Source organism: Balaenoptera physalus, assembly GCF_965194825.1.
Source record: "Balaenoptera physalus genome assembly, chromosome: 4".
Classification (NCBI taxonomy): Eukaryota; Metazoa; Chordata; class Mammalia; order Artiodactyla; family Balaenopteridae; genus Balaenoptera; species Balaenoptera physalus.
Genome location: NC_138891.1, coordinates 33165159 through 33190326, shown reverse-complemented (window position 1 = coordinate 33190326; position 25168 = coordinate 33165159). Strand labels below are relative to the sequence as shown.

General features: G+C 41.3%; 3 protein-coding genes across 32 annotated transcripts in view; 2 read left to right on the top strand and 1 right to left on the bottom strand.

Annotated features, from left to right (window-relative positions):
- P2RY13 (purinergic receptor P2Y13) overlaps positions 1-19388 on the top strand; it is a 36509-nt gene extending 17121 nt beyond the window's left edge. For 4 of the 27 annotated variants that reach the window (XM_082459659.1, XM_082459650.1, XM_082459658.1 and 1 more), the window contains 3 exons: positions 4617-4708; positions 12252-12423; positions 15953-16200. The gene's annotated coding sequence lies outside the window, so the exon portion shown is untranslated. Of the gene's footprint in view, positions 1-91; positions 223-3609; positions 3677-4548; positions 4709-8344; positions 8497-12251; positions 12424-15952; positions 16201-16686 lie in introns of those variants that run through there. The other 23 variants (XM_082459656.1, XM_082459651.1, XM_082459654.1 and 20 more) reach the window with 10 other exon arrangements.
- The window catches only part of MED12L (mediator complex subunit 12L), a 318558-nt gene that overhangs the window by 108009 nt on the left and 185381 nt on the right, over positions 1-25168 (bottom strand). The gene's annotated exons all lie outside the window — the stretch shown is intronic.
- Positions 1-25168, top strand: part of GPR87 (G protein-coupled receptor 87) — a 25409-nt gene extending 241 nt beyond the window's left edge. The window contains exons 3-4 of one of the 2 annotated variants that reach the window (XM_082459625.1): positions 16328-16378; positions 21156-25168. In XM_082459625.1, coding sequence (XP_082315751.1) covers positions 16345-16378; positions 21156-22198 — 1077 coding nt within the window. In that variant the 5' untranslated portion in view covers positions 16328-16344 and the 3' untranslated portion in view covers positions 22199-25168. The remainder of the gene's footprint in view (positions 1-16327; positions 16379-21155) is intronic. The other variant, XM_082459626.1, reaches the window with a different exon arrangement.

The following is a 25168-nucleotide window of genomic DNA, read 5'->3' as shown; positions in this document are numbered from 1 at the left end:
GTTGTTTTTTTTTTTTAATTTTCTTAAAAGCCATGGTTGGTAGGACGCAGCACTGATTAAGACTATAATTACACCTCTGCTTAAATCTGAGGTCTGAAGAAAAAGTGGGGGTTAGAATGCTAAGTGAATGAGATCCACAAGTTCTCTTTGGGAGGAACCACTTTCTGAAACGAGAGTCATCGTACTTCATGGCACTTCACGGTTTCCAGCTCAGGCAGGCAGGTAATGCAAACCGTGCACTGTGCCTTCAAACGTGGAAACGATATTTTGGAAATCACTTCTACTAAGTGGATTTTTAAATCACATTTGCTCTATTAGTTGAGTAAAATCCAAAGTCCCTTATAACTGTTTCCCAAGACCCCAAACTGAAATTTGTTTCATAACCTTTTATTCACTTTTCTTTTAAAAAGAGATCAAAAGAAAAAAAGATGATTTTCTCTCCTAACTGCCTCATTTTGATAAAAGAATCTCAGTCGTTTCATTGTAACACAAAGAACAGGGCAATCCTCCTTCTGATTCCTTAAGAGATCAAGTTAAAACATGTCAGGAAAGTCACTGAGAAAACTGCTTAACTAGTGACGAACGGCTTAGGAACAGCTTAGGTCTGGTTCACATTCAAAGGCGTGGGGAAGCTTTTACTTCATTGAGGGAATCAAGAAGCCAGCAAGGAGATCTGAACTCTTCTAAGTTATAATAAGGATTTTTAAAGATAGGTGAGCCTAAGGTAGGGTGACTTTTCGATTTACTAGGTTAAGATTTATCTGCTATGGAATTTTCTATCGTATTCTCAAAGTGAATCTGCTTTCAAGTTAGGTATATTACCATTTTTAACAAGGACTTTCTTTCATAATTCTGATCAGAGACTCCGATTTACTAGCAAAATGAACAACAAAAACTTTGGTTCTATATTGCCAAACAGAGCCAGACACTTTTCATTTTATACTATTATCTTATGTATACTGTATTGTTATTTCTGCCAGTTCAAGGCTAACAGTCTTTTCTTCCTTGAAGCTAATAGGGATCAAGGGGATGTGTTATCTTAGTCCTTCAGCAAAATCCTAAGACTACTGTTTCCAACACCTATTCAAAAAGTGTTCCAGGTATACGTGGGTTAAGAAGAAGGGGCTGCAGGAGCAGTTAGATTGCTGAATACCATATTTAAGGAAGTAGCCTAGAAAAGAAAAAGTGATTAGTCAGAAAATCCTAACTATTTCATGAAGAGACCGAGGCAAAAATTCCCTGGCTAGAGACAGAATGTTCAGAGGGCTTATTACACTCCGGGATATGGGTGGGAGATGGAAAACGAAATTAGAATGGATGTTTTTATTTAGGTTAGTGGTATCTGTGCCCCCCTTCAGAGTCCGTCTACTTTCCTTCCTTCCTTGGTATCTCAGGGTTTCACTTCCTTTAAGAACAAAAAACATTTCACCCTTAGCCCTGTCCTCTGAAAAAATGCCACAGAAACTTAAGACAGAAGAGACACGAACGGCCATTTGTTCTCTGTACTCCTATAAGCTGAGGAAAAACTAGGAAAACCCATGAAACGCCCTCAGAGCCCAATAAAAGGAATGGTGGTGAAGGCAGGATAGAAGGGAGGTGAAATTTAGGCGAAATCACCTGGGAGCATCCCACAGTCTCCAGGGGGCTGCTGTGACAGGACTCTGGTTTAGAGCAGAAAGCCCAGCCGGGGTTTGGGCGTTGACAATGTCAAAGGTTACGTGCGACTTGAGTCTCTTACTTCCTCAGGAGCTCACAGACGCCTCTCACAGTAAAATGAGGGGATTAGATCGGATGGTTGTCAGAGGGCCCTTGTATGGCTAGATTCCCACGATCCGGGTGATGTGCTGAGGCACTAGGGTTGGTTAACAAGAACCCAAGGCTTGAACCAAATGCAGATGCTGGAGGGGACGCTGTAGAGTCAGTGATGAGGAGGAAGACTGGTCCTCCCCTTTTCTGTCCCAGCAGCTACGTGATGTTACTCAGATCTCAACCTCTTCAGAGGCCCCAGATCCTTCCTCTGCAAGACAGAGATGAAGACAGTCTGCTCCTGCTTCCTCGGGTGGGAAGTTCTGCATTAGCACAAGTGGAAGGGCCAACTGCAGTTCCTATAGCTGTTGACTATCTGAAGTAGACAGGAGAGAGCAGAGGCAACCAAGACCCTGTGGTTTAAAACCAGATGAGATGAACCACATGGAAAACATCAAGGTGAACAAGAAACGAGAGGCAAACCTTCTGCTTAAGGCCACTGATTAAAGCCAAGCCCCTATCCAACCTGACAACAATTTCCAAACTTTCTAACCTCCTCATACATGGGCAGAACAGAACATTTATTCTTCATCTTGTACGTAATTAGCACATCTTAACTTTCATTGACATTCTTACTTTCCAAATGTGAAAAACCTTACACTAAAAATGCATTTGAAGAAGAGCACTGATAAAGTTTCACCTGGTATAAGCCATCACATTAAGTCATACGTATCAGTGATTCCATAATTTCTCTTATAAGGCAATTTCTAATAATAATTTCCAACATTTTGGAAGAAGGTAACTCCTTAAATGACTTTTTCTAATGTATTAGATAGAACTTGTATGACACAAACTGTCCTTCTAAACCTTACTGTTGAAACAACAATCACTAATATGCACTGATACCTTAATATATGTCCAAGACTACTTCACATTTTAACATAGATTATTTTTTTAGAAAACCTCACACAACCTGAAGACACATACTGCTGTTACCTCTGTGTTACAGCTGAGGAAACTGAGGCTTAAGTGGTATGCAAGTAAGCAGCAGAGCTCTGACCTTGAACCATGTCTGCCTGCAGTCAACCATGCTCTCAGTCACTACTTCTTAGCGTTTTAAGCAAACTCGGTATTTGCTATTTGGGAACTCTTTTTTTTGGTCAGTAACTTAACAGGTAAAATTGTACCGATTTGTGATTTATTTACTGTACTACTTGACTGAAGTAGATAAGTGGCTGTCTTGGGCACATCATGCCCTACAATCAAGTTGGAGCTACTTGATTACCTAGTCTGCCCAAAGGAGAGACATCAGATTATAATCAACACATGAACCCCCCAAGGCTGCACAGAAGTAGGAGCAAAGGAGTAGTTAAGAGCCCAGCACTTGGACCGACCTGTGTTCAAATCCAGGTTGTGCCCTCACCAGGTGTGCTAGCCTGGGTGAGCTCCAGCAGCACATGTCTGCTGAAGGAGCCTCTGCAAGCCTCAGTTTCTTCATTTGAAAAATGGGCATACTATTCTTACTACCACTCAGGAAGCATCTATACAGTGAGCTTTTCCAAGATGCCAAGCTCCAATAAAAGATCTATAAGGCTTGAATGACATAATACTGTGGTAATACCTCATTCAATCCTCAAATCAATCCTATATGAGTGTTTTACAGAAGAGGAAACTGAAGCAGAGTGGGGTTAGATGACCTGCCTAAGTAAGTGGCAGATCTGCAATTTGATCCCAATGTCTTTTTGATCAATTAAAATTTATCTTAATAATTTAGAACAGTCCTAGGCACAAAATAATATTAGTCAGCATTTGCTGAACCCATACTCTTATTAACTTTGTTGTTGTTGTTGTTATTGTGACTAGCAAGACAGAAACACAGACTTTTCAGCTACCAGAGGAGGGTTTGCCTGTAGTCTGGACATGCTCTCAGGTTAGAGATATTACTGGCTCTCAAACTGTCTTCTGAAACTCCACTTTTCCAAGTCCCTGAGTCTAAAGAGAACCCTTTGCTAAAAATATCAAGATTCTGGCTGCTTCCAAAGTGGAAGCCAGTATAATAGGGGGCTGCAGAAACAAAATATTCTAAGGTCCCTGCACTAAAGGAGCTTATGATCTAGTTGAAGAAAGAAAAATCATAACAGAAAAACACTTGGGCTGTTAGCACTCAGCTGTGTGGCTCTCGGGCTGAGAGCTGACAGAAGAGACCCAAGAAAATAATTCATGGACATGAGTTGCCTCAAGATTCCAGGCATTTTAGGGCCTGCCACACTCCTTTTGGGGTGAAAGACCTGCCTGTCCAAACCTGTCCCTCCTCATAACTGCCAAACTCAAAGGTTAGACATGAACCTGAAAACAAATCATCAATGAGCTTCTCAAAGCTCATTGCAAATTAGATAAACTGACTAAAGGACAAGTTGGAAAAGCTGCAAAATTAATTGTTTACTGGTTGTATTTATAAAGAGGCCGGTCCTTCGTATGGTGACTGGGTACCCTGCGGCTACTCACGGCACACAGTAACATGCAAGCCTCAAATAATAACAGCTACGTTACTTTTTGGTTGTTTCAACCAAGCATGTTAAAGTCCTGGAAAATGAAAACTTTAAATAAAGTCTCGCACTGTGTCAAAATTGTCTATGTAGAAACCGTATGATACAAAGCAATATGAATAAATAAAAGAACAGTGGATGCCGTCAAAAAGGTAACTACTGTATCAATGTATCAGTGATCAATGTAATTATGATCACTGTTCAACAGATATTACGGTTTCGTCTCTTCAACGTCAATATTCTCTTTCCCCTTTAGCCCGAAACATTCTAATTTCCTGTTGCAAAGACGAAACAAAATATCTGTGTATATTTTGTTTCACACAGTGCCTACAGCCACCAGTACAACAATGAAAAGGGGCGACCGCATGGAGATAGCAGCTCAAAGCTCAGTCGAAGCCATCCTACGGAGGCAGATGGTAGAACATTCTTTTACCACATTGCTGTTTCTTCAAAATTAATCTAGCAGAATCTGTCTGCCCCCTTCTCCCCAGTACACCTGATTCCAATTACCAAAATTTCCCAAGTGCTAGCCATATTAAGTTGGACCATATGAAAATGCCATCTATAAAAACATTTCCATTTCAGTTCAATCTAATGCATCAGCATCAAGGAAGAAGAAACCTTAGAGCTTTTGAGAAAGTATTCATCCCAAAGTAAATACAATGCCATTAAGTTCTAAAATCCTATAATGAACTCTCTTGTCTTACAAGCTCGTCAATTTCAGGTGAAAAGGAACATATTAAGTGAGGGGGAAATTACTAAAAATGAGGGGCAGGTTTGGAGCTGGCACTGGGTAACAAGGCTCTAGGTCCCCCAGGGTACTGGTAGAAACCCCTTGGAGAGCCCTGGGGCAGCCCCACCATGAAGTCAGATGTCACAAACTGTAACCCACAAACAAGTTTTATTTGGTCTGTTTTAATAAAATTAAGCCAGAATTTTTTTTTAATTTAAATTTTTAAAATTCATGCAATTTTATATAAAAATCCATTTGTTATACTCTCATGGCAGGTGACCCACACACCTGCATGGCAACAACCCAGAGCCCGGGAGTGGGGCAACACTCCCCAGTTCACCACAGCCCCCAGGCTTCCTGATCATTTTTCCTAACACTGAAGCTGTTAGCTGTATTTTATTGGCCTGATGGTGCTGCTGATTATTTCTTCTTCTACCTGGCTCACTTTCCTCACTGACATTAGATTTGGGGCTCTATTTGAATTTGCAATCCGTCACTTTAGTCCCCTCACTTCACAGTGAGCTGTTTAGAAACATCAGAGGACCAGTGTTTGATCAGCTTTTCTCCTGGTCTTTGGCCATGCCTTACATGAGATCACCTGCCAATTCCTATTCTCTCCGCCCTTCCTGGGTTGTACTGTTTCACTTCGTTCATAAAGAGAAAAAGATAATTAATGCCAGTGAAGTTGACAGCAGGAACTACTTTAAAGAAAATGTTATATATGTATGTATGTGGGTGTATATGTATTCACACACACACACACACACACACACACACACACACACACACACACACATTATACAAAATAAATTATCTGTGATGCCAGATCCTTTTACTACATTGGGGTGGGGGTGGGGTGGGGGGATTTATTTATTTATAACTTGAAGTATTGTTGATTTACAATGTTTCAGGTGTATAGCAAAGTGATTCGGTTACAGACAGTCATTTTTTTCAGATTCTTTTCCGTTATAGGCTATTATAAGATATTGAATATAGTTCCCTGTGCTACACAGTAGGTCCTTGTTGTTTATCTATTTTATATATAGCAGTGTGCATCTGTTAATCCCCAAAATTCCTATTTCTTGTTTTTATGAGAGGAAAAAAATGAGACACAGTGAGGGTTTGATGCCGATAAAAACTGTACAATATCCACTAGCATTCAAGACTTCACTAAAGAATCTTTACCATTGATGGTAGGGGTTGAAACTGGAGGAAGACTTGTCTCTTAGGTACCTGTCTTAATTCATTAATTTAAATTAAAAGCATTGCAGTGTCGTTAATCTGTGATGCGAAAAATTAGGGTAGCTAACTTGACACCCAATTCTATTGAGAGCGGCCTTGAGGACACCTACCCACTCATCCACGACCCAGATAACCATAGTGATGACCTTATTAGAGTGGTGACCATGACAACCACCATCATCACCATGAAGAATAATTACGACCCTTAATTATAATGCTTAAGCCATGGAATGACCCTTCAAAAACAAGGAACAACATCTCCATAAGCCTGTGAAAAGTACTCTCCTTTCTTAATAGGTTGGTAAATGGTAATCAAACAACTAAAGACTTTACCTGGGGTCTTAGATTCTGAGAAATTTTTTTAAGGGACCAGAAGTCACTTGAAATGCATTTGGGTTAGAACATATTCATTCAAAACCACTACTCTGGCTATTGGGACTGTAGCCCGTAACCTCTCTGACCAGCTAACTCTGTATTAATAGTCCAGAATTTCACTGTGTATACATTAGACTTTCCCTAAACAGAACATAAAAATATACATTTCAATTATGGAAACGATAAAATTTGACTATATGAGTAATAAGATTTTTATTGTTAAGCAGAAAAAACATTTGCCATGAATTACATTGCTGTAGCACTTACAATATAAAATGGACTTGCACATATTATCTCTCCAGATTCTCACATTGCCTTTGGGAGCCAGGCCAGGTATTTATTATTTTCCTCATTTCACAGACAGGCAAGCTCAAGCTCCGAGAGCTAAAATGCTTTGCCCAGGGTCAGAGTCAAAGGCTCAGTCAAAAACGTAACACCTGCCGATTGCACTGAGGTCCAGGACACCATCCAGGCTACTTCTGAGGTGCCACTGATCAAGCCAAGTAGCACGGCAGAGAGGCAGCCTGTTCTGGGGCCACAAAAACTGGAGCTCATCTCCTGGCTTTGCTTCTCACTGTCTGTGTGACGTTGGGCAAGTTGTTGAAGCTCGCTGACGCTCCTGACCTGCACAATGACCAGGTCTGGGGTAAGGTTATAAGGAACCAACCATTACACACAAACCTTGCCTTCAAGGGGTTTGCAACCCAGTTCACACCACCCTCCCACCCTCCCCTCCTCCCTCCCTACATCAATCAGTGAGTGAGTGAGTGAGTAACTAAGTAAGTAATCAGAGGTCACCTGGAAAAAAAAAAATGTTAAATCTAAATGTGAACCAAAATATGCTTAATTGTAAGCTACAGATGTCAAGCATAACTTTGCAAAGAGAACTTTAGGGTAGTACCTGAAAAACCAGAATGCAGGCTGTGTGCTTTGCATTCCAACACCTTTGGATCACTGACTCCAAGCCTGCATTAATGAAGTGCCTTATGAATACAGTGACCTAATTCTATCACAGAAAGAAGTCAATTATACCCGGTGAGGTAACTTGTTTCTTTCCCAAGGCCTTCAGCAGAGCTATATCTTAGCAGCATTGGAAGACACGAAGACACACACACACACACACACACACACACACACACACACACACACACACACACACACACACACACACACACACACACACACACACACACACACCCCTACCTCTCACTCTCTCTCACTGTCTCTCACTGTCTCTCACTCACTCTCTCTCACTCTCTCTCTCAGGCTTAACTTGGGAAAGATTCTTATGTTACAGGTGATTCCAAAATGCAAGAGAGGCTGCACCTTTCACCAGAAGCTTTGCATTAGGTGGTTCTTATGAACATTACATCTCTCCACTGAACTTTAGGGACTACAGCAGTATTCCCATATGCTCTACTGGCTTAGTATAGCTTTTCTACAAGAAAGTGACCCCTCTCCACACTCCCGCCAAAAAAAAAAACCCCTCAGATCTGAAATTCTTGCAGTTCCAGATGTGAGCTTCTTAAGAACACGTTGAAAAGTGGAGGACAAATAAGAGAGATAATTATACTACAACTCTGTCATTTGAGAACCACCATCACCAAATAATCAGTCCAAAAAATCATAAGCAGCAAGCTCTACGGAGCTTGCTCTAGGGAGCAAGCATTTAACTGGCATTTATCTTTCAAATCTTGACCAGAAAGGCAATAATGAATGAGGCCCTGGGAAGCCGGGGAGAATTAAGGATCGCATGGCCCGCTGCGCACACCGGCCGGCTCTGCCTGCTGAGGAGGGAGGCCCCCAGCCCGGCACAGCAGCTGCCCGCCCGTGTGGAGACCTAGCCCGGGAACGGTGAGAACAAAGCTGTGTGCCCATCGCAGCAGGTCGGGAGCCCCGGGTGCTGATGCTTCCCCGGTCTTCCCGCTGCCCTTCCAGGGTACAGCGGAGGTTTGTGCATCCAGTGCACCTGGGTTCAATCAAGCCTCTGCTCCACCGTTAATAAACCTTTCCTTCCTTGAGACACAGAATCTCCATTTTTCCAACCATAAAAGCAGTTTAACAATACGACCAGTTAGGGTTTTCACTTAAAGGCCTCGGCAGAGGGCTGGGCACAGAGAAAAGTTCAACTGTGACAATTAATTAATTCTCGGGTGTGCACTGAACAACAAGATCTCCTGCCACTATTCTTTCTGGGTTGCTAAGAGGTACCAGGAAAGTCGTTTTTTGAAGAATGCTAAGTGTTGGTCACTGAAGCAAGAAAAATCAGGAGTTGGTAGAGAGGGGGCAGAGGAAGAGGAAGAAAGGCATGTTTATAGTCAACGTAGAACATTTGACGAGCCAGATAGGTCAAATGTCGTCATAGAAGATTAAATGATAGACGCACCAAGAGTTGCAAAATCAAGCGTCTACAGGATCTGGCGAGCGATGCTCCCGAGTGAGGAGGCCCAGGGACGTCAGCAGAGAATGCCGTGAGCTGCTGACCCAGACAGCATACCCTCCAAAGGGAAGAGGCCGCTAACACTGCTGGATTGTTCACGCTCACTGTGGGCAGATCTTCTTTTTCAAGATAGGATCCAAATCTGGATTCTTAAGTGAAATTTCCTGCTGTCTTCCACATGGTTCAGGCCAAGCCAAACTACGTCTCCAGTTTAGAAGATCAGCAGTTCCTTCACGAGCTTGACAGGGAAAACGAATCCCACCGCTGCCCTATCCTCGCCTTCCCGTTTCCGGCCCTCCGATATCAACCCCAGAATTGCTCTGCATGTGGACTCCAGGGCAGGATAATGGGAAAAACTGCAGATACGGTTTCAGCCAGATCTGATGGGAATACTGATCCTACCCATTACTGCCTGTGTGAGTCAGGGCAAGTTAATTAACATGTCTACACCTCAGATCTTCCCAGCCGGGGAAGAAAATGGGAATAAAACACACCTAGGGCACGGGCTGCTATGAGGGTTGCAGGAGAAATCAAGCACCAAGTTCAAGGCCTAAGATAAAGGAGACACTGCGGACATGTTCATCCTTTTCTACCATTTCATTTCACTCATTTAAAAAGCCAGCTTACAACTAACAACATCGCAACACAGTTAATAGTCAAAGGATCATATCAATGTTTGGCTGGAAAAAACCTAGAAAGTCTCCTCTAAGCATCGACGCCATCTAACCTCAGGAATGGCTGTGAAACCCAGGACTGCCACAGACATCACATTCTTGGGAGGTTTACGTCAGCTCTCAGCTAGGGGACCGGTAGGTGGCATGACAGGGCCCCTGCCCATCAGTGAGGTCCTGGACCCAAGCCCATGACTACAGCTGAAGCAATGCTCATTGCAACACCCTGCAGGCGCTGGGACGCGCAGAGTATGCACAGCGGCTCTGCTGTAAACTGCACGGGGGGTCCGGGAGCTTCGGTGCTGCTGCTGAAGAAAGAGCAGGCAGATGAGGCTCAGAGGCAACTGGAACGAAGCTCTCGGAGCAAAAAGATCAAATGAGTCCTTACGGGGCGGCTGAAACCACAAACCACGCAACAGTTCTCAGGTGGTGAGAAATGGGTTTCACCCCGTGTCTAACCCATCAATCATTAAATGCATTCTACTGTGTACCTACGACATGCAACAGGGGCTTGTAAGACTTAGCCCATACCCTGCACAGCTGTGCCAGATGCTTCATAAACATCCTCACTTCAACCTCACCCCATAATGGATATATCATCACACCCACTGTACACATGAGGAGATGGAGGCTGAGGAAGCTGAAAGGCAACAGAGCTGGGGTCGGCACCACACTGCCACCGTACTCGGCTAGGGGTAGGAGCAAGGGTTTTTTTGTTTGTTTGGTTTTTGTTTTGTTTTTTTAAGCCAAGTGAGGAAAATATTTAAAAATGTAAGACATGAAATGAGAAGCTTAGCAGAATCTTCCATCAGTACTGTATCTACCTCTATCCCCCACCCTCTCTCTCTTTTTCCCATGGTAAGCATAGTGTTTTGTTCTTTTTTTTTTTTTTTGGAAAGAGTTGTCTGAAATCATTCCCTTACTTCCTCACCTCACAAGTATTACCCAACCCTCTGTCATCAGTCCTCTGCTCTGCCCCTACTTCCCCCCCTCCCCAGCCCCTGCACTCAGGCAGCACGACATATGCAGCCCCGGCAAAGACCAACAATGACCTCTCTGTTACTAAATCCCATCCAATGGCGCTTGGCTGTCCTAGGTCTCTTGACTTCCCTGCAGGATAAAACTAGTTACAACTTCTCATTTCGTAAACTCCCATCTTGGTTCACAGGACATTAATCTTTTCCGATAATCCTTCCAATTCTCTGAGCACTCCTTCAGGCACTTCACTTTCCCGAGAATTGCTCCTTAAAAACTTCGAAGTCAGCCTTCTCCTATTCTCACTCTACTGGGCAGGTTCATCCTGGGCAACCTCAGCCACTCCCATCGCTTTTTCTATCACAGATCTTCTGTTGATCTTAAATGTACCTCACCAGCCAGGAGCACTTCCCCAGGCTCCAGACCTCTATCTTCAATTCCTTAGTAGGCATCTCCACATGGATGCTACATGGGCATCCTGAAATCAACAAATCGAAATCTGAACTCCACCCATTCTTTCACGTGCTCCTCCTCTCATGGGCCCTAACATCAGTGAAAGAGACCGACACCCACTGCCAAATACCGGGAGGACACGACACTCCTCTTCCCTTTGCACCAACATCAGTCAGCCACTCACTGCTCAATATGCCTCAAATCTGTCACATCTCTCCACCACTCAAGGCCATCATCATCTCCCCAGCAGACTACTGCACGTTACCTTGGGCCGTGCTCAGCATTTCCACGTGCTCCTTTCCCATCAGACCTTCAGCAAACCTGCCACAACCCAGGCATCGAAGCTGCCATGGAACCTCCCTGATCCCTGCTTCCCGTCATCAGGGGACACCTCTACCTCTGGATTTCTATAGCATCCCAACCTCTCACTCTGTATTTTGTGGTCTGTTTACGTCTGGATCCTCAAGTAGATTCTAAATTCCTTAAGGGCAGAAACTTACCCTCCTTTACCCTCTTTTTAATCCCAGAGCGTGGAACATGAGTAGACTTTGAGAAAATGACCTCACAGAAAAGGTCAGATTCTGGTTGACACTGAAGGGGAGGTAGAGATTCCCAAGGTAGGGAAAGAGGGGGAGAAAGGAGGTCATTCAGGAGCAGGAATGGGTATGAAGAAAAATCAGGGGCTAAACACAAGGCATGCCCCTGAGAGGCAACAGTTAGGTTAACGGAGAGAATTCCTGATAAGACAAAAATGATCTTGAATTTCATGAGGGCAAGGATTAATGGAAATAACACAAGCAAAACACTACGTTCACAAAGCACATAATTTACAATCATATATTCTAATTTAACCTCATAATGATTCTATAGAGTAGGTATTATTGTCATCTGATTCAGAGGATTAATTATGGGACAAGAAGGTTTTTCCCAAAGTTGAGTGCCAACTTTTAATTATCAGAACCCCGCATCTTTTGGCTTCCACACTCCATGATCTCCAACAGTAAAAAAATAACTCCTTATATTTCATTAGTAATTGTAATTCAAGAAGTTCCCTGTCTTATCATACTCAGGGTTAGAGAACATGATGACATGGGTAATTTAGAAAGAAGAATCTAGCAACAAGAAGCAGGACACCTTCAAGAGGAGAGAAGCAAGAAGCAGGAAGACCAGAGAGGAGGTCACTACAGGGCCGCACATGCTACTAGGAGGGCCTGGATCTGGAAGATGACTGGGAGTAGCAAGGTGAGGACAGAAACAAAGGAATGACATTGTAACAGAAGAAGTAGAAAGTCTAGATAAGTGACTGACTAGATGGGGGCAAGGAAGAGAGAAAGATCCAATCCAGTACTGAGGTCTTAGACTCTCTCGACTAAGAGATGAACCAAATATTCATAAACAGGGATGAAAGGAAAATGATTTGTGCCAAAGAAAGGAAAGACTTAATAAAGTTTAGAAATGCTGAGTTTGAGGAACACAGACAGACGACACACTCCAACGTACACAGTGGACTGAAGTCTGGGGAAGGGAAGATTGTAGAAGAGAGGTGATGGCCAACCATCCAAGGAGACACGAACACTCATGAGAAAAAGAAAATGAAAAAATGAGAAGCCGTGGCCTAAATTAGGGGAAGCATTTCATCTAGAGAAGCTAGTATAAGAGACGAAGGAGGCAAGAGGATACTCTCGTAAGCCAGTTGAGGAGAAAAAAACATCTCATTTCCCAAATCTGGAAAACAAATTGGACTCCAGAAAAATCCAAATATCATGTCTGAACTAATTAAAACCCAACTCTCTCATATAGTTTCAATAGGAATTAAGAAAATGGGAGTATGGATGCCCCCAAAGTACAAATAATCACCCACAGCCAGGGTCTCTGGATTTTGAACCAAATTCTAAAAGAAGAAACTCATAAATGAATCATCCAGATCACTAAGCAGTGCCCCTCACCTACTTCAAGGGGTGGAAACTCTTGCTAAACGTATTTTGCATTTCACTATCTTCTTCAAGAGGGGATAGGGAATGTGCTTATTAGGTACTTTTCCCTGGCCTTGAAAACTCATCCATTATTGCACAGTGAGTTGCTAGCTTGTATCTATTCCTTTCCTTTTCTGTATACTCTTTGTTCCTTTTTAACTTCATTCAAATATAATTTACATACTATAATTTTCATCCATTTTAAATGTACAATTCAATGATTTGTAATTAATTTATAGAGCTGTGCAACCATCATCATAATCCAGTTTTTATCACCCTAATAAAACCCCTCATACCCATACAGTTAGTCTCCACTTCCACCCCTAGCCCTAATCTACTTTCCACCACTATAGATTTGCCTCTTCTAGACATTTCATCTCAATGGTATTTTGCATCTGGCTTCTTTCCCTAGCAAAACGTTTCTGAATTCATCCATATTATAGGTGTATTTCACTCCTTTTTATTGCTGAGTGGTATTCCATTATGTGACTTTACTACCTTTGGTTTATCCATTCATCAGTTGACATTTGGGTTGATTCAACTCTCTTTGCTATTATGAATAATGCTACTAAAAACTTATATGCTACTTGCATATAAGTCTTTGCATAGGTCTATGTTTCCATTTCTCTTGAGTAGATACCTATGAGTGGAATTGTTGGGTCCTAAGATAAATTTAGGTTAAACTTTTTAAGAAACTACCAAACTGTTTTCAAAGTGGTCGTATGATTTTAAATTCCCACCAGCGGTGTACAAGGGTTCCTATCTCTCCATATCCTCGGTGACATTTCTAATTGTCTTTTTTATTTATAGCCATTCTGGTTGATGTGAAATAGTATCTCACTGCGGTTTTTATTTGAATTCCCCTAATGACTAATGATACTGAGCATTTTTTCATGTGCTTTTGGTAAAATGTCTATACAAATCTTTAGACCACTTTTTAGTTGGGCTGTTTTCTCCTTATTAGGAAGTTGTAAAAGTTCTCTGTATGTTCTGAATTTAATCCTTCATCAGAAACATGATATGCAAATATTTTCTCCCAGCCTCTGTTCCGTGTCCTCCTTCATGGCTGTCTGCTATCTCTTACTGCTGCTGTGGCTCACCCACTTCTAGACACTGCTTTTCCTCCAGTGTGGATAAGCCATATTGGATTTCTTGTTATCAAGTAAGGTATAAGTGAAGCCAAAAAGATGGAAAACCACATAACTTGCCCACAGAGGAACAGAAAATTAGAGATGTCTTTCACGTAAACTCCTTGAAATGTTTCCATGAGAAGTTGGATTCAAGAAAAGAAGGTTTGCTGAAATCCAAGGGTCATTATTATGAAGTTTAGAAAACCGTCTCAATCCCAGTAAACTTTAATAAGTGAAAAAAAAAAAAAAAGGAGGCTTTTACCTCCTTGCCTTACTTTAAAAACACTGCAACACTGGCACTCAAAAAGGCAAGAGTCTAAGAGCCCTAATCATTGTCTATGATCCATTAACCAATGGATACCTTTTGACCACCCACTATATACCACCTACCCTAGCGATTCAAGGTGAGAGGCATGGGCAGGGCTTCTAAACTCTCAAAAGAGATGATCGGTGGAGGGGAGGAAATCACTGAAAATCCGGACACCACTTTTTCCATCTACTACCAAATCCAGCACCTGAACTTCACGTGTTACTAGGGAGCAGGAGAGAAGGACAAAGTAACAGAGAAAGAAACACGTGCCTCTCCACTTGCGGCCCAATTCTTAAATATACTTTTGCCTCCAAAGTACTCTCTCCCTGTTGACTCAGCAGATGCAACTGCTTATGCCACCAGAAGATTGCCTTGTACTTGGAGGGGACGAGCTTACTTGGGGGCTCTCTGCAGCTGCGTGGTATAGAAGCAATATCAGTGAGGGGGCACGAAGGTCTCACATGGTCTCATTTCATGAGAAACAGTGCGACTTCCCTAAGGGGAACTGCTCCCGAAACACATCTGACTTCAGCAACACACTTATGAAAACAGTTCCCAGGATTTCTTCTCTCTTTGATCAACACCTGAGGGAAGTCAGAAAACAGGGACTAGACACAGAGAAGGCTGCTCAAGGAGAACCGGGGGGAACCGTCCTACAGCATTCAAAGCAACGTCACGTGCACACGTGGTCTCAGGTAATCCTGATAAAAAGGTTGTGAGGAATCTGAAGCTCAGAAAGGTACTTTAGGGTACTTAGCCAAGATCACACACCAGTCACTCAAAGCTAATCTAATTATTCACTCCTAGCCAAACTTTGAGGTTGGATGGAATACAGTTATCACAGAGAAATACAGGGACTTACAAGACAAACGTTCAAATGATAATAAATTCTTAATGGGAACCTGTGTTTGAGGAACACGTAGAAGCCCGCGTAAATCTGAGTCCTGATAGGGATTTTTTTAGGGCCTTCAGTCCGAAATTCCAAAAAGGTCAGGTGACGATGAAGGTCACACAGCTGGTTAGTGTAAAGCCAAAACTAGAACCCTAGAGATTACAGGAAGGATTGGATGCTGAATGTATTTGAGCTTACAAAACACCCTTCACATATATCAGCGCTAGATCTCTTAATTTATATACAATTGGAGATTGTTAAAAAGTCTCATCATACGTGTACGTAAGTACATGTGCTGAGGTGAGGGGCCGGGGCGTGTAGAATGAGGCAGAAGCAGGATGGCAAGGCATAGGCTAGTATGTCCTGAGGACATTCTTGGACCTCGGTTCTGACAGGCGCCTTATGGACTATGTCACATTATCCTTATCACAATCCTGTTGTATGACTGCTGTTATTCTCATTTCAGAGATGAGAACACTGAGTCACAGAGATGTTAAGTAACTTTCCCAGGGCCACACAGTGGCATTCGGATGGAGAGAGCATACACAGAAACAGTCCACGCTTCCGGGCACACTGAAAGAGCACAGAAAAGCAGACAATTCTTATGTGGCACAGGTGTTCCTATCCAAAGAACGAGCCTTTTCTGAATCGTGGGGATACCTTTTTTTTTTTTTCTTTTTTTAAAAGTAAAGATCGAGACACGGTGTGTTCAAATTCCTGCCTAACTGTTTCTCTACCCCCGACCCTGGCCCCCCAGAAATCAAACTAGGAATAACCAACCTAGCTGAGCCCTTGCCTCGGTCATCCCCAAGTGTTTCCTGACACGTATTTTTGTTTACGGTCCCTCAGAACTAAAGAATGGGGCTCAACTTGACACTTGCAAAATTACCAGGTAAGCTGTAGGGAAAAATGCAAAGAAAATCTTACTTGATCAATAACTGTTATTTACACTATGTGGCAATTTAGGGGTTTTAGCGGTCACCAACCAACTAACAAAATAAACCAGCATTTATCCTTGCCCTTCATTAAATGTAAAACAGCAAACATGCAGGGTGGCATCACTGAGAGAAATTTAACTTGCCGTCACTTTGTTTTTAAGCTTTGTTTCATCTAGAGACCATCTCTAAAAGAACAAGAAAGATTAAACTAATAATTGGGGAAGTTTTTCATACCCAAACTAAAGTACATATTACTTTTCAGATGTAACAGTCTAGATCAAGGTTCACTGAGATTCCCCAACAGGTCAAGACAACATCTACCTACACTACTGGGTAGCTAGAAAATGATCATGCAAGGGCAGCTGTGCCAGGGGAGTGACACCCTGTAATTTGCGTGACTTTGGTATTTCATTCCCACCTGGCAGGTAGAGCAGTGATACATCGTTGATATTTTCACACTTTGTGCCAAAGTGTGACATGCCCCAACGAGCAACAATGCAGCTTCACCAAAAGCCAAAGGACCAAGATTCTTCAATACATATCATTCAGAATGTGACTGCTATTAATGAGACACAAGTCAAGAGAGTGAACATCTACTAAGTACTAGATACTGTGCTTGAAATGTATGCAGAGCATTTAACTCTGAGAAGATCCAGCAAAATGGCCGCTATTTATTCCATGTTACAAAGTCCTGAAGTGACTGAACCAGCATCGTCAAAGAGGACTGTCTGCAGTGCCCTCTATCTGCCCTGTCCAATACAGGAGCCACATGTGGCTAATGCAACATCTGGCTACAAACCCCATGCGTTTCTCCAGCACACACAGGTGTACACACAATCCCCCTTACACACAAACACAGGCAGCCACAGATGCAACACACATACCACAAAACCACTCTCACAAACACACTGGCACAAAATGATGATTTGCTGTGGAACCAGTGTTCTTATGTCATTGCCTCTGCTAGTTTAATTTAAAAGGAGTTGGAGGAGGGGGAGCAGAGGGGAGAATAAGAAAGGGATTTTTACCCTCAATTATCACTGCAATCAAGCTCTGCACTAAACAAACCAGGAATAACATCCTGGGAGACAAGGATTGTGTGAGCTGTGAGAAAACAGCCTTTACACTGTAAAAACAGCTTCTACTTTTTCTTAATTGAATCACCAAACTACTTGTCATTAAAAATGTTCCCTAACCTGGCCAAGCTCTTTACTGACAAGCAAAGAACAACATGATAAAACCGCCTGGGGAAAGAAAGCCACTCACTTTTAACGGTCTTTGTTCTTGAGTGGGAACATTGCAGAGAAACGCTTCTGGGCATAGCCACAGGCTTTGGAAAAACTGGGGCAATGATACAGAAGAGAAGAAAGGCTGGCAGGAAAGAATATACCACAGACTTAATTCTTAAAAAAAAAAAAAAAATCGATGTCACACAGAACTCTCTATATTAAGTTCTGAACCTTCCAGAGCAACCCACAGATGGCTATTCCTGCTTCTCAGGAACCATTTTTCTCTCTACTACCATATTATTGCATAGGATAACCCGTAACAGGCTTTAACCACTAATTTGTTTAAGCTGCCTCATAAATGTAGAATTTGTAAATGAAGTAATAAACAAGCCCAAGCCTATTCCATTGAATTAAGAAGTCCTATATTCTAAAACGTTAATCCCATACATAAACTAAAGAAGTAAAACTGTGAGGTGACATGATCAGTAGACTGTCTCAAAGCCACGAAACGGTTCAATAATCACTGTGGGACAAGGTTACTCGTACCTGATATTATTTATGACTCAGAGTATCTTTAAGGACTATTTCTGACATGCTGATTTAAGACTGTGTTTGATAATCAACATAACTGATCAGTAAATCGTCATTTAGTAAGAGTGCTTGTTCCTACAATTAAAACTGTAAAGTATATCACAAACAGACACAAAATCCCTACCCAACCCTGAGGAGTACGGGTCCTTCCGTTCCACAATGGATAAGCACAGCAGATTCAGGGAGCCAACACTAAGGGTGGAAATACTCCATGCCTATTATGCTAGGGTTCGTGAACCATTCTACTTGCATTTACAATGGTTTTGAAAATCATTCGTTAGTAATTGTTACAAGGTATAACCAGTGTTCCAGGAGATGATGTAGCTGCCCCTTTTCAGGCTGGGTCCCTCAGCTAGACCACTTATCCTGATTAAAAGTTACTTGTCCTCTCTGTACTTGCCTTAGGGTTCTATTCTGGGTTAGACGAAAGTAACTGCTAATAGTTTAACTGGGGAAATTAAGTCAAGCAGGTATCTTAACCCAGGTAAAGCTGCACATCTTAAGAAGCTTCTAAGGTCATGGATGCTGATGTCGATCTGGTGGAGCAAAAGCTGCCAAGCCTGAGACACTTCATTAAGTCAAAATAGGCTTGAACGATACTGTTCCAAGACAATATTTGAAACTGGCAACAGTAGTACAGATGGCAGCTGAATCAGGCATTTTAAACTTGTAAAGCTTAATAATACTGTGGGTCTCATCATAACAGGCTAGTCCAGGTATAAATTACCAGCCTGGGTAAGGACGTTTAAGCCAGGGAAACCAGTTTTTAAAAACACTTGTAGCAGAGAATAAAAGGGAAAGAATCAGAAAGAAGACAAGGTTACTCGGGAAGAGCCTACACTTAAATTTCAGGCAGCAATTTAAGAACCTGTTTTTGGATTATAATCATCAAAACTATCTTCCTTGGTTCACTTCTTCAAAGAAGGGAAACAAAATATATACTTTGCTGCCTGTCATGTAGGGAAATGAGGGCTAAATTCACGCTGTTAGCTCTAAAACAAAATCATTCCAAAACATAATTGTAATTATAGTAAACATTATTAGTGAGACGTGAAAATTCAGAAATGACCTTCCTTGTAAACTTACATCCAAACAGTTCATTTGTAAATTGTTAGTTCCAGTTTAAAAAAAAAAAAAGACAGAACGTAACTGGATGGCCAAGAGATTTATGGCGGGGGGGGGGGGGGGGGGGCGTGCCCAGAGGGACTGCTGACAGCTATTCAGGTCTGACCTCTGTGGAAGAGAGAGGGGAGCAAAGAGGCGGAGTAGGAAGATTCAGACTTCAGTGTAGTTTGAAGAAAGTTTTGACCAGACTGATGAAAAGTCCTCCAGCCAAAGTCACTCGTCAGAGAAACCCCTACTGTCCCAGGAACAGGCTTGTCTTAGTATCATGTGCTCAGTTACTGGCTGGGAGCAGTCCGTGGGAAGCGTGGCATCAGCAAGAAAACAGTGCTGGGTTCAGAACACTGAGCTGGAGTTGCCCATCAATTACACTCCCTGCAGTAGGAGATCTGAGAGGCCCGTTCTCATGGCTGTCATGCAAATCCAATGTTCATAAACCATTTCACTGATTATATGATACAGTGGTATGGTACAGGTCTTCAACAACATGAACTCAAAATTCCAAAATAGCAAAAGGTTTAAAATCTTCATATTCTCAGCACAGTAGGTATAATCTAGACTTGTAAATTAAAATAGGTACCAGACTGCAATTATTTTTAATAACTGTCCTCCTTGATAATGAATTTAAATATCAATGACAATCGTTCCTTTTTATTTCTCTTCCTAACACTGGTCCCTAAAGTTTTTTTTTTTTTTTTAAAGTTATACAATTTTTATTTATTTATTTATTTATTTATGGCTGTGTTGGGTCTTCGTTTCTGTGCGAGGGCTTCCTCTAGTTGCGGCGAGCGGGGGCCACTCTTCATCGCGGTGCGCGGGCCTCTCACTTATCACGGCCTCTCTTGTTGCGGAGCACAGGCTCCAGACGCGCAGGCTCAGTAATTGTGGCTCACGGGCCCAGTTGCTCCGCGGCATGTGGGATCTTCCCAGACCAGGGCTCGAACCCGTGTCCCCTGCATTGGCAGGCAGATTCTCAACCACTGCGCCACCAGGGGAGCCCCCCTAAAGTTTCTTAAGTATTATAAAAAAAAAAAAGTCACGGGCAAAAAAATTCAAAATGATCTGCTAGTTTTACTCTTTCCCAATTCTTGATGATTAAATAGCTTAAAACTAAGAGAGAGAAAAAGGTATTTCAAAGAGCCTGCCAAAGACTGCACTAAAAGAATAACCACATGCTACCATTCTGTTATATAAAATTCTAATTTTCTGCTCCCAAATTTTGTTGATTCTATTTGTAAGGATATCAAACACTGAATTAAAAATCTAATCAAGATAATCTTCACTGGTATACTTATTTTCATTTTCAAACAGTTAGCATAGAGAACCAGAAATTCACATTTTACTCAAGGGACTTGGGGGTGAGGGATTTAGGGGTGAGGTCACCAGTTCTTTTTTTTTTTTTTTTAATGTTTTTTTGTCTGTTTATTAAAGTATAGTTGATTTACAATGTTAGTTTCTGGTGTACAGCAAAGTGATTCAGTTATATATACACACACACACACACACACACACACACACACACAATTCTTTTTCATATTCTTTTCCATTATGGTTTATTACAGGAAATTGAGTATAGTTCGCTGCACCATACAGTAGGACCTCGTTGTGTGAGGCCACCAATTCTTTAGGCACTCAAAATATTCACAGGGCAATAAATTGAGTCTTTAAATTACTAAAGACATTTTTTAACTAGCCCGAAACGGCAACAGTTCAGCCTGTGAGGAAGCCCAGCAGTGTGTAGGGCACGCATGCAAAGCACTGAAGTGATGTCTCCCCGCTTCTCCTACAGATAACGCGCTGCGCGGTCCAGGGAATCACACCCCAAGTAACACAAGCGACGGACCTGGAAAGAACACCACCGTTAACAACGAATTTGACACTGTCGTCTTGCCCGGGCTTTACCTCGTTATATTTGTGGCGAGCATCTTGCTGAATGGCCTAGCAGCGTGCATCTTCTTCCACATCAGGAATAAAACCAGCTTCATATTTTATCTCAAGAACATAGTGGTTGCTGACCTCATAATGACGCTGACGTTTCCATTTCGAATAGTCCACGATGCAGGATTTGGACCTTGGTACTTCAAGTTTATCCTCTGCAGATACACTTCGGTCTTATTTTACGCCAACATGTACACTTCCATCGTGTTTCTTGGGCTGATAAGCATTGATCGCTACCTGAAGGTGGTAAAGCCATTTGGCGACTCTCGCATGTACAGCATAACCTTTACAAAGGTTTTATCTCTTGGTGTCTGGGTGTTCATGGCTGTTCTGTCCTTGCCAAACATCATTCTAACAAATGGTCAACCAACTAGGGAAAATATTCATGAGTGCATGAAACTTAAGAGTCCTTTGGGAGTGAAATGGCATAAGGCCATCATTTATGTCAATAGCTGCTTGTTTGTGGTTGTGCTAGTGATGCTGATAGGATGTTACATAGCCATATCCAGGTACATCCACAAATCCAGCAGGCAATTCATAAGCCAGTCAAGCCGAAAGCGAAAACATAACCAGAGCATTAGAGTGGTCGTGGCTGTGTTTTTCACCTGTTTTCTACCCTATCACTTGTGCAGGATTCCTTTTACTTTTAGTCACTTGGACAGACTTTTAGATGAATCGGCACACAAAATCCTATATTACGCCAAAGAAATGACACTTTTCTTGTCTGCGTGCAACGTGTGCCTGGATCCAATAATTTACTTTTTTATGTGTCGCTCATTTTCAAGAAGACTGTTCAAGAAATCAAATATCAGAACAAGGAGTGAAAGCATCCGATCACTGCAAAGTGTCAGAAGATCAGAGGTCCGCATATACTATGATTATACTGATGTGTAGGAGTTAAAGGCCACGAGGCCTTCTCTTGTTTATTGAAGTCAATATGTACAAAGTGTAAATAAATTTGTCTTTTGATTACCCTCGCTTGAGCCCATCGAAATATGGATGAAAAGAGAACTGAAATGATATGAAATTGGGGTATAATTTGGAACTGAGAAAAACATTACGGCATACCAAAAAAGTGAAATTAACAAGAGGTGGTGTGTCGCTGAGTGGCAGGGATCATGGCTCAAGGTTGAAGGAGCAGATTACAGGTGCAGAAAAGGCCACAGCAATGCCAGCGCACTGCAGGAAATGCTTCCAGGAAATGCTGGTGCTCTGAAGCCACTTCTGAGAGAAGAGGAAGTAGAGAGAACTCTATCTAACCTTGATCCCTAAGATTTGGGAAAGAAAATGCTGTTTTCAACACAGCTCATTCACTGCAGATGTAACTGAGTAAATATGGATTGCTAGGTCTTTCTGTCATTGTATCTATGGCCCATACACAACCTTTAGCCATTATCCCCTGTCTGTGTTTATTTATGTCTTATGCACATGAGAAAAACTTGCACAGTGCGGGGGGTAGGCAAGAAAGTTCAACTGTGTTTTTTTAAGCAGCGCATTTGAAAGACTTAAGTCAATTAACTGATTTTAAACCGGTTATTTCAGAGGAAAAAAAAAGTGTGACAACAACAAAAAAAAGAGTATTAAGACAAGTAGATTTTGGATAAAACACTCTGAACTTATGTTTGCCATTATTATACCCTATGCTGCATTTGAACCCTCATGTACTAAGGGTAGGGAAGAGAATGTGAAGGCTTGGTTAATAATCAAGTATATATAGTTTATTCAAAAGCCACTTAATAGTCCTTATTTTAGAAAAACTAGAGTTTTAAAATAGTCTTCCTTTTGAGCTATATCCCATCATTAATAGGGATATCATTCGTTTAAAAGTAACACCTTCAGTTGAAGAACGGAGCTCAATAAATCAAGTCAAAAAAGATTGAGTAGCTTTTAAAATCTTAGAATAGTTTCTCCTTCGATATAAACCTTTGAGCCTTCATTCTTTTTCAAAGCCTTCAGCTGCTTGACCACTGACTAGATGCCTGATTTGTTCCTAACACTCAGCAAGGAACCAGGGGGAGCATTAAAAGAACAGGAGTGAAGGCATGTTTGCTGAGGAAAAGGGAACATTACCGGTTAACGGAGACAAAGCAGACATACACATGCAAAACAGTACGATATTTTCTTTAGACTCCTGTAAACGATCTGCGAACTTCTAAAAAGCTAAAGTGAGCAAAAAAGAAGTCACATATCCCACTCAAAAGTGATATTACCCACTTCCCTCTGTGTGTGTGTGTGTGTGTGTGTATTCTGTTAAAGGCATGTTCACCTTAGAACCTAAAAACTAAGAACCTACCATCTTTAATAGCATCAAATGGCTCCATTTGGTGCTCTGAAATTTACCAAACCCCAGACTTCATTTAATCCTCTAAAATTCAGGCCTCAGTCTAAGAGGTCCTTAAAATATTTCAATCCCACTTTCATGTTTCTAAAACTGGATTGCTGTAGAGTTAGTGGGTACATTTTATGTAAGGGTGGCTTTATTCTCTGAAATTACATGATTAAATCAATGGGACATGTTAAAACACTGACTTAGGAAAAAAATAGAAAGTATTATCCCTATTTTTTTAAAGCCATATTACAAAAACATCAGAATCATACTGCTTGTTTTTTACACCAATGCTCACATTGTGGTCACAAAAATTACTTATCCAGGCCAACCAAGAATGAATCATTTATATGACTAACATAATATCAACAGGAATAGCATAAAATATTGTGCTGGTGTCATAAGTTAATACAAACTACTGCATTAATATTGAAGAAAACAAGAATTCTATTTGACTGGTTTTCAATTAATTGATAATTTGGAAACAATCTTAAACTTGAAATCTAAAATTTCTTACATGAAGCCTTTGGATTATATTCAATATTTCAGGACCCTCTTAAGGCAGCAATAAATAACAAAGTTATTCTTTATTTTATGCAAATGAGAAACATATTCAGATACTTTCAAAAAGAAATTTTTCTATTACTCATAAAACTTACATGCAGAGAAACTGACCTAACAGAAAATCTTCAGTGGGTTACTAACTCTGTTATATTCATTATACCATTCATACCATTTTATTCGCATTTCCAAACAGTATACCAGAATTTTGTTTCTCAACTAAAGCTTCAAGGGAATGGTAACTAGGAAAATCCATAAATTTAGGTAAATAGCTAAGCCAAAATTGTGCATAGAGACAGTACAACCTAAAACACAAATTTTATGATCACTTTGGAGAAATGTGATATACAAGAAAAAACTAAACAAAAAAACAAGGGCAAAATAAAGCTTGGGGGTCACTTAAATCTCATAAACAGAGATTTTTCTCCCAGACAGAACACCTCAAGAAGACAGCTATCAAATCAATAAATACTTACTAGGCACATACCATGTAAAAAAAAAAAATGTCTAACATTATATTTACAATAATGTTTGGCTATATCTAAGTGAATTATAAAAGTAAGTATTTCTTAATATCAAACATTTTCAAATTTCAACATAAACATCTGGTAGATGCTGACTTAGCTCCCGTCCCCAGCCCTCTAGCACCATCTAGTGGTAAAATTCATGAAACAACTGAAGAAAACGACTCCTGTCCTATTTACTGCTTGCGACTGACTACACAATTACATGGCCTAACCCTTCCCCCCACCCCTAGTCTTCCTTCGGTCATCTTTAATGCTAATGTACACAAAAAACAGTCCTGGAGCTGCCTAGACAAATGTATGATGGAAATGTTTAAAAAAATAATTAATACCTATAAGAAATTATCTTACAGATGTTAAAAAAAACTAAAAAGGCTGCAACATACATGGATTTCACAGGGAAAATGGAACAAATACTGACTGCTCTTTCTTGACGTACAAAAAAATTTTAAT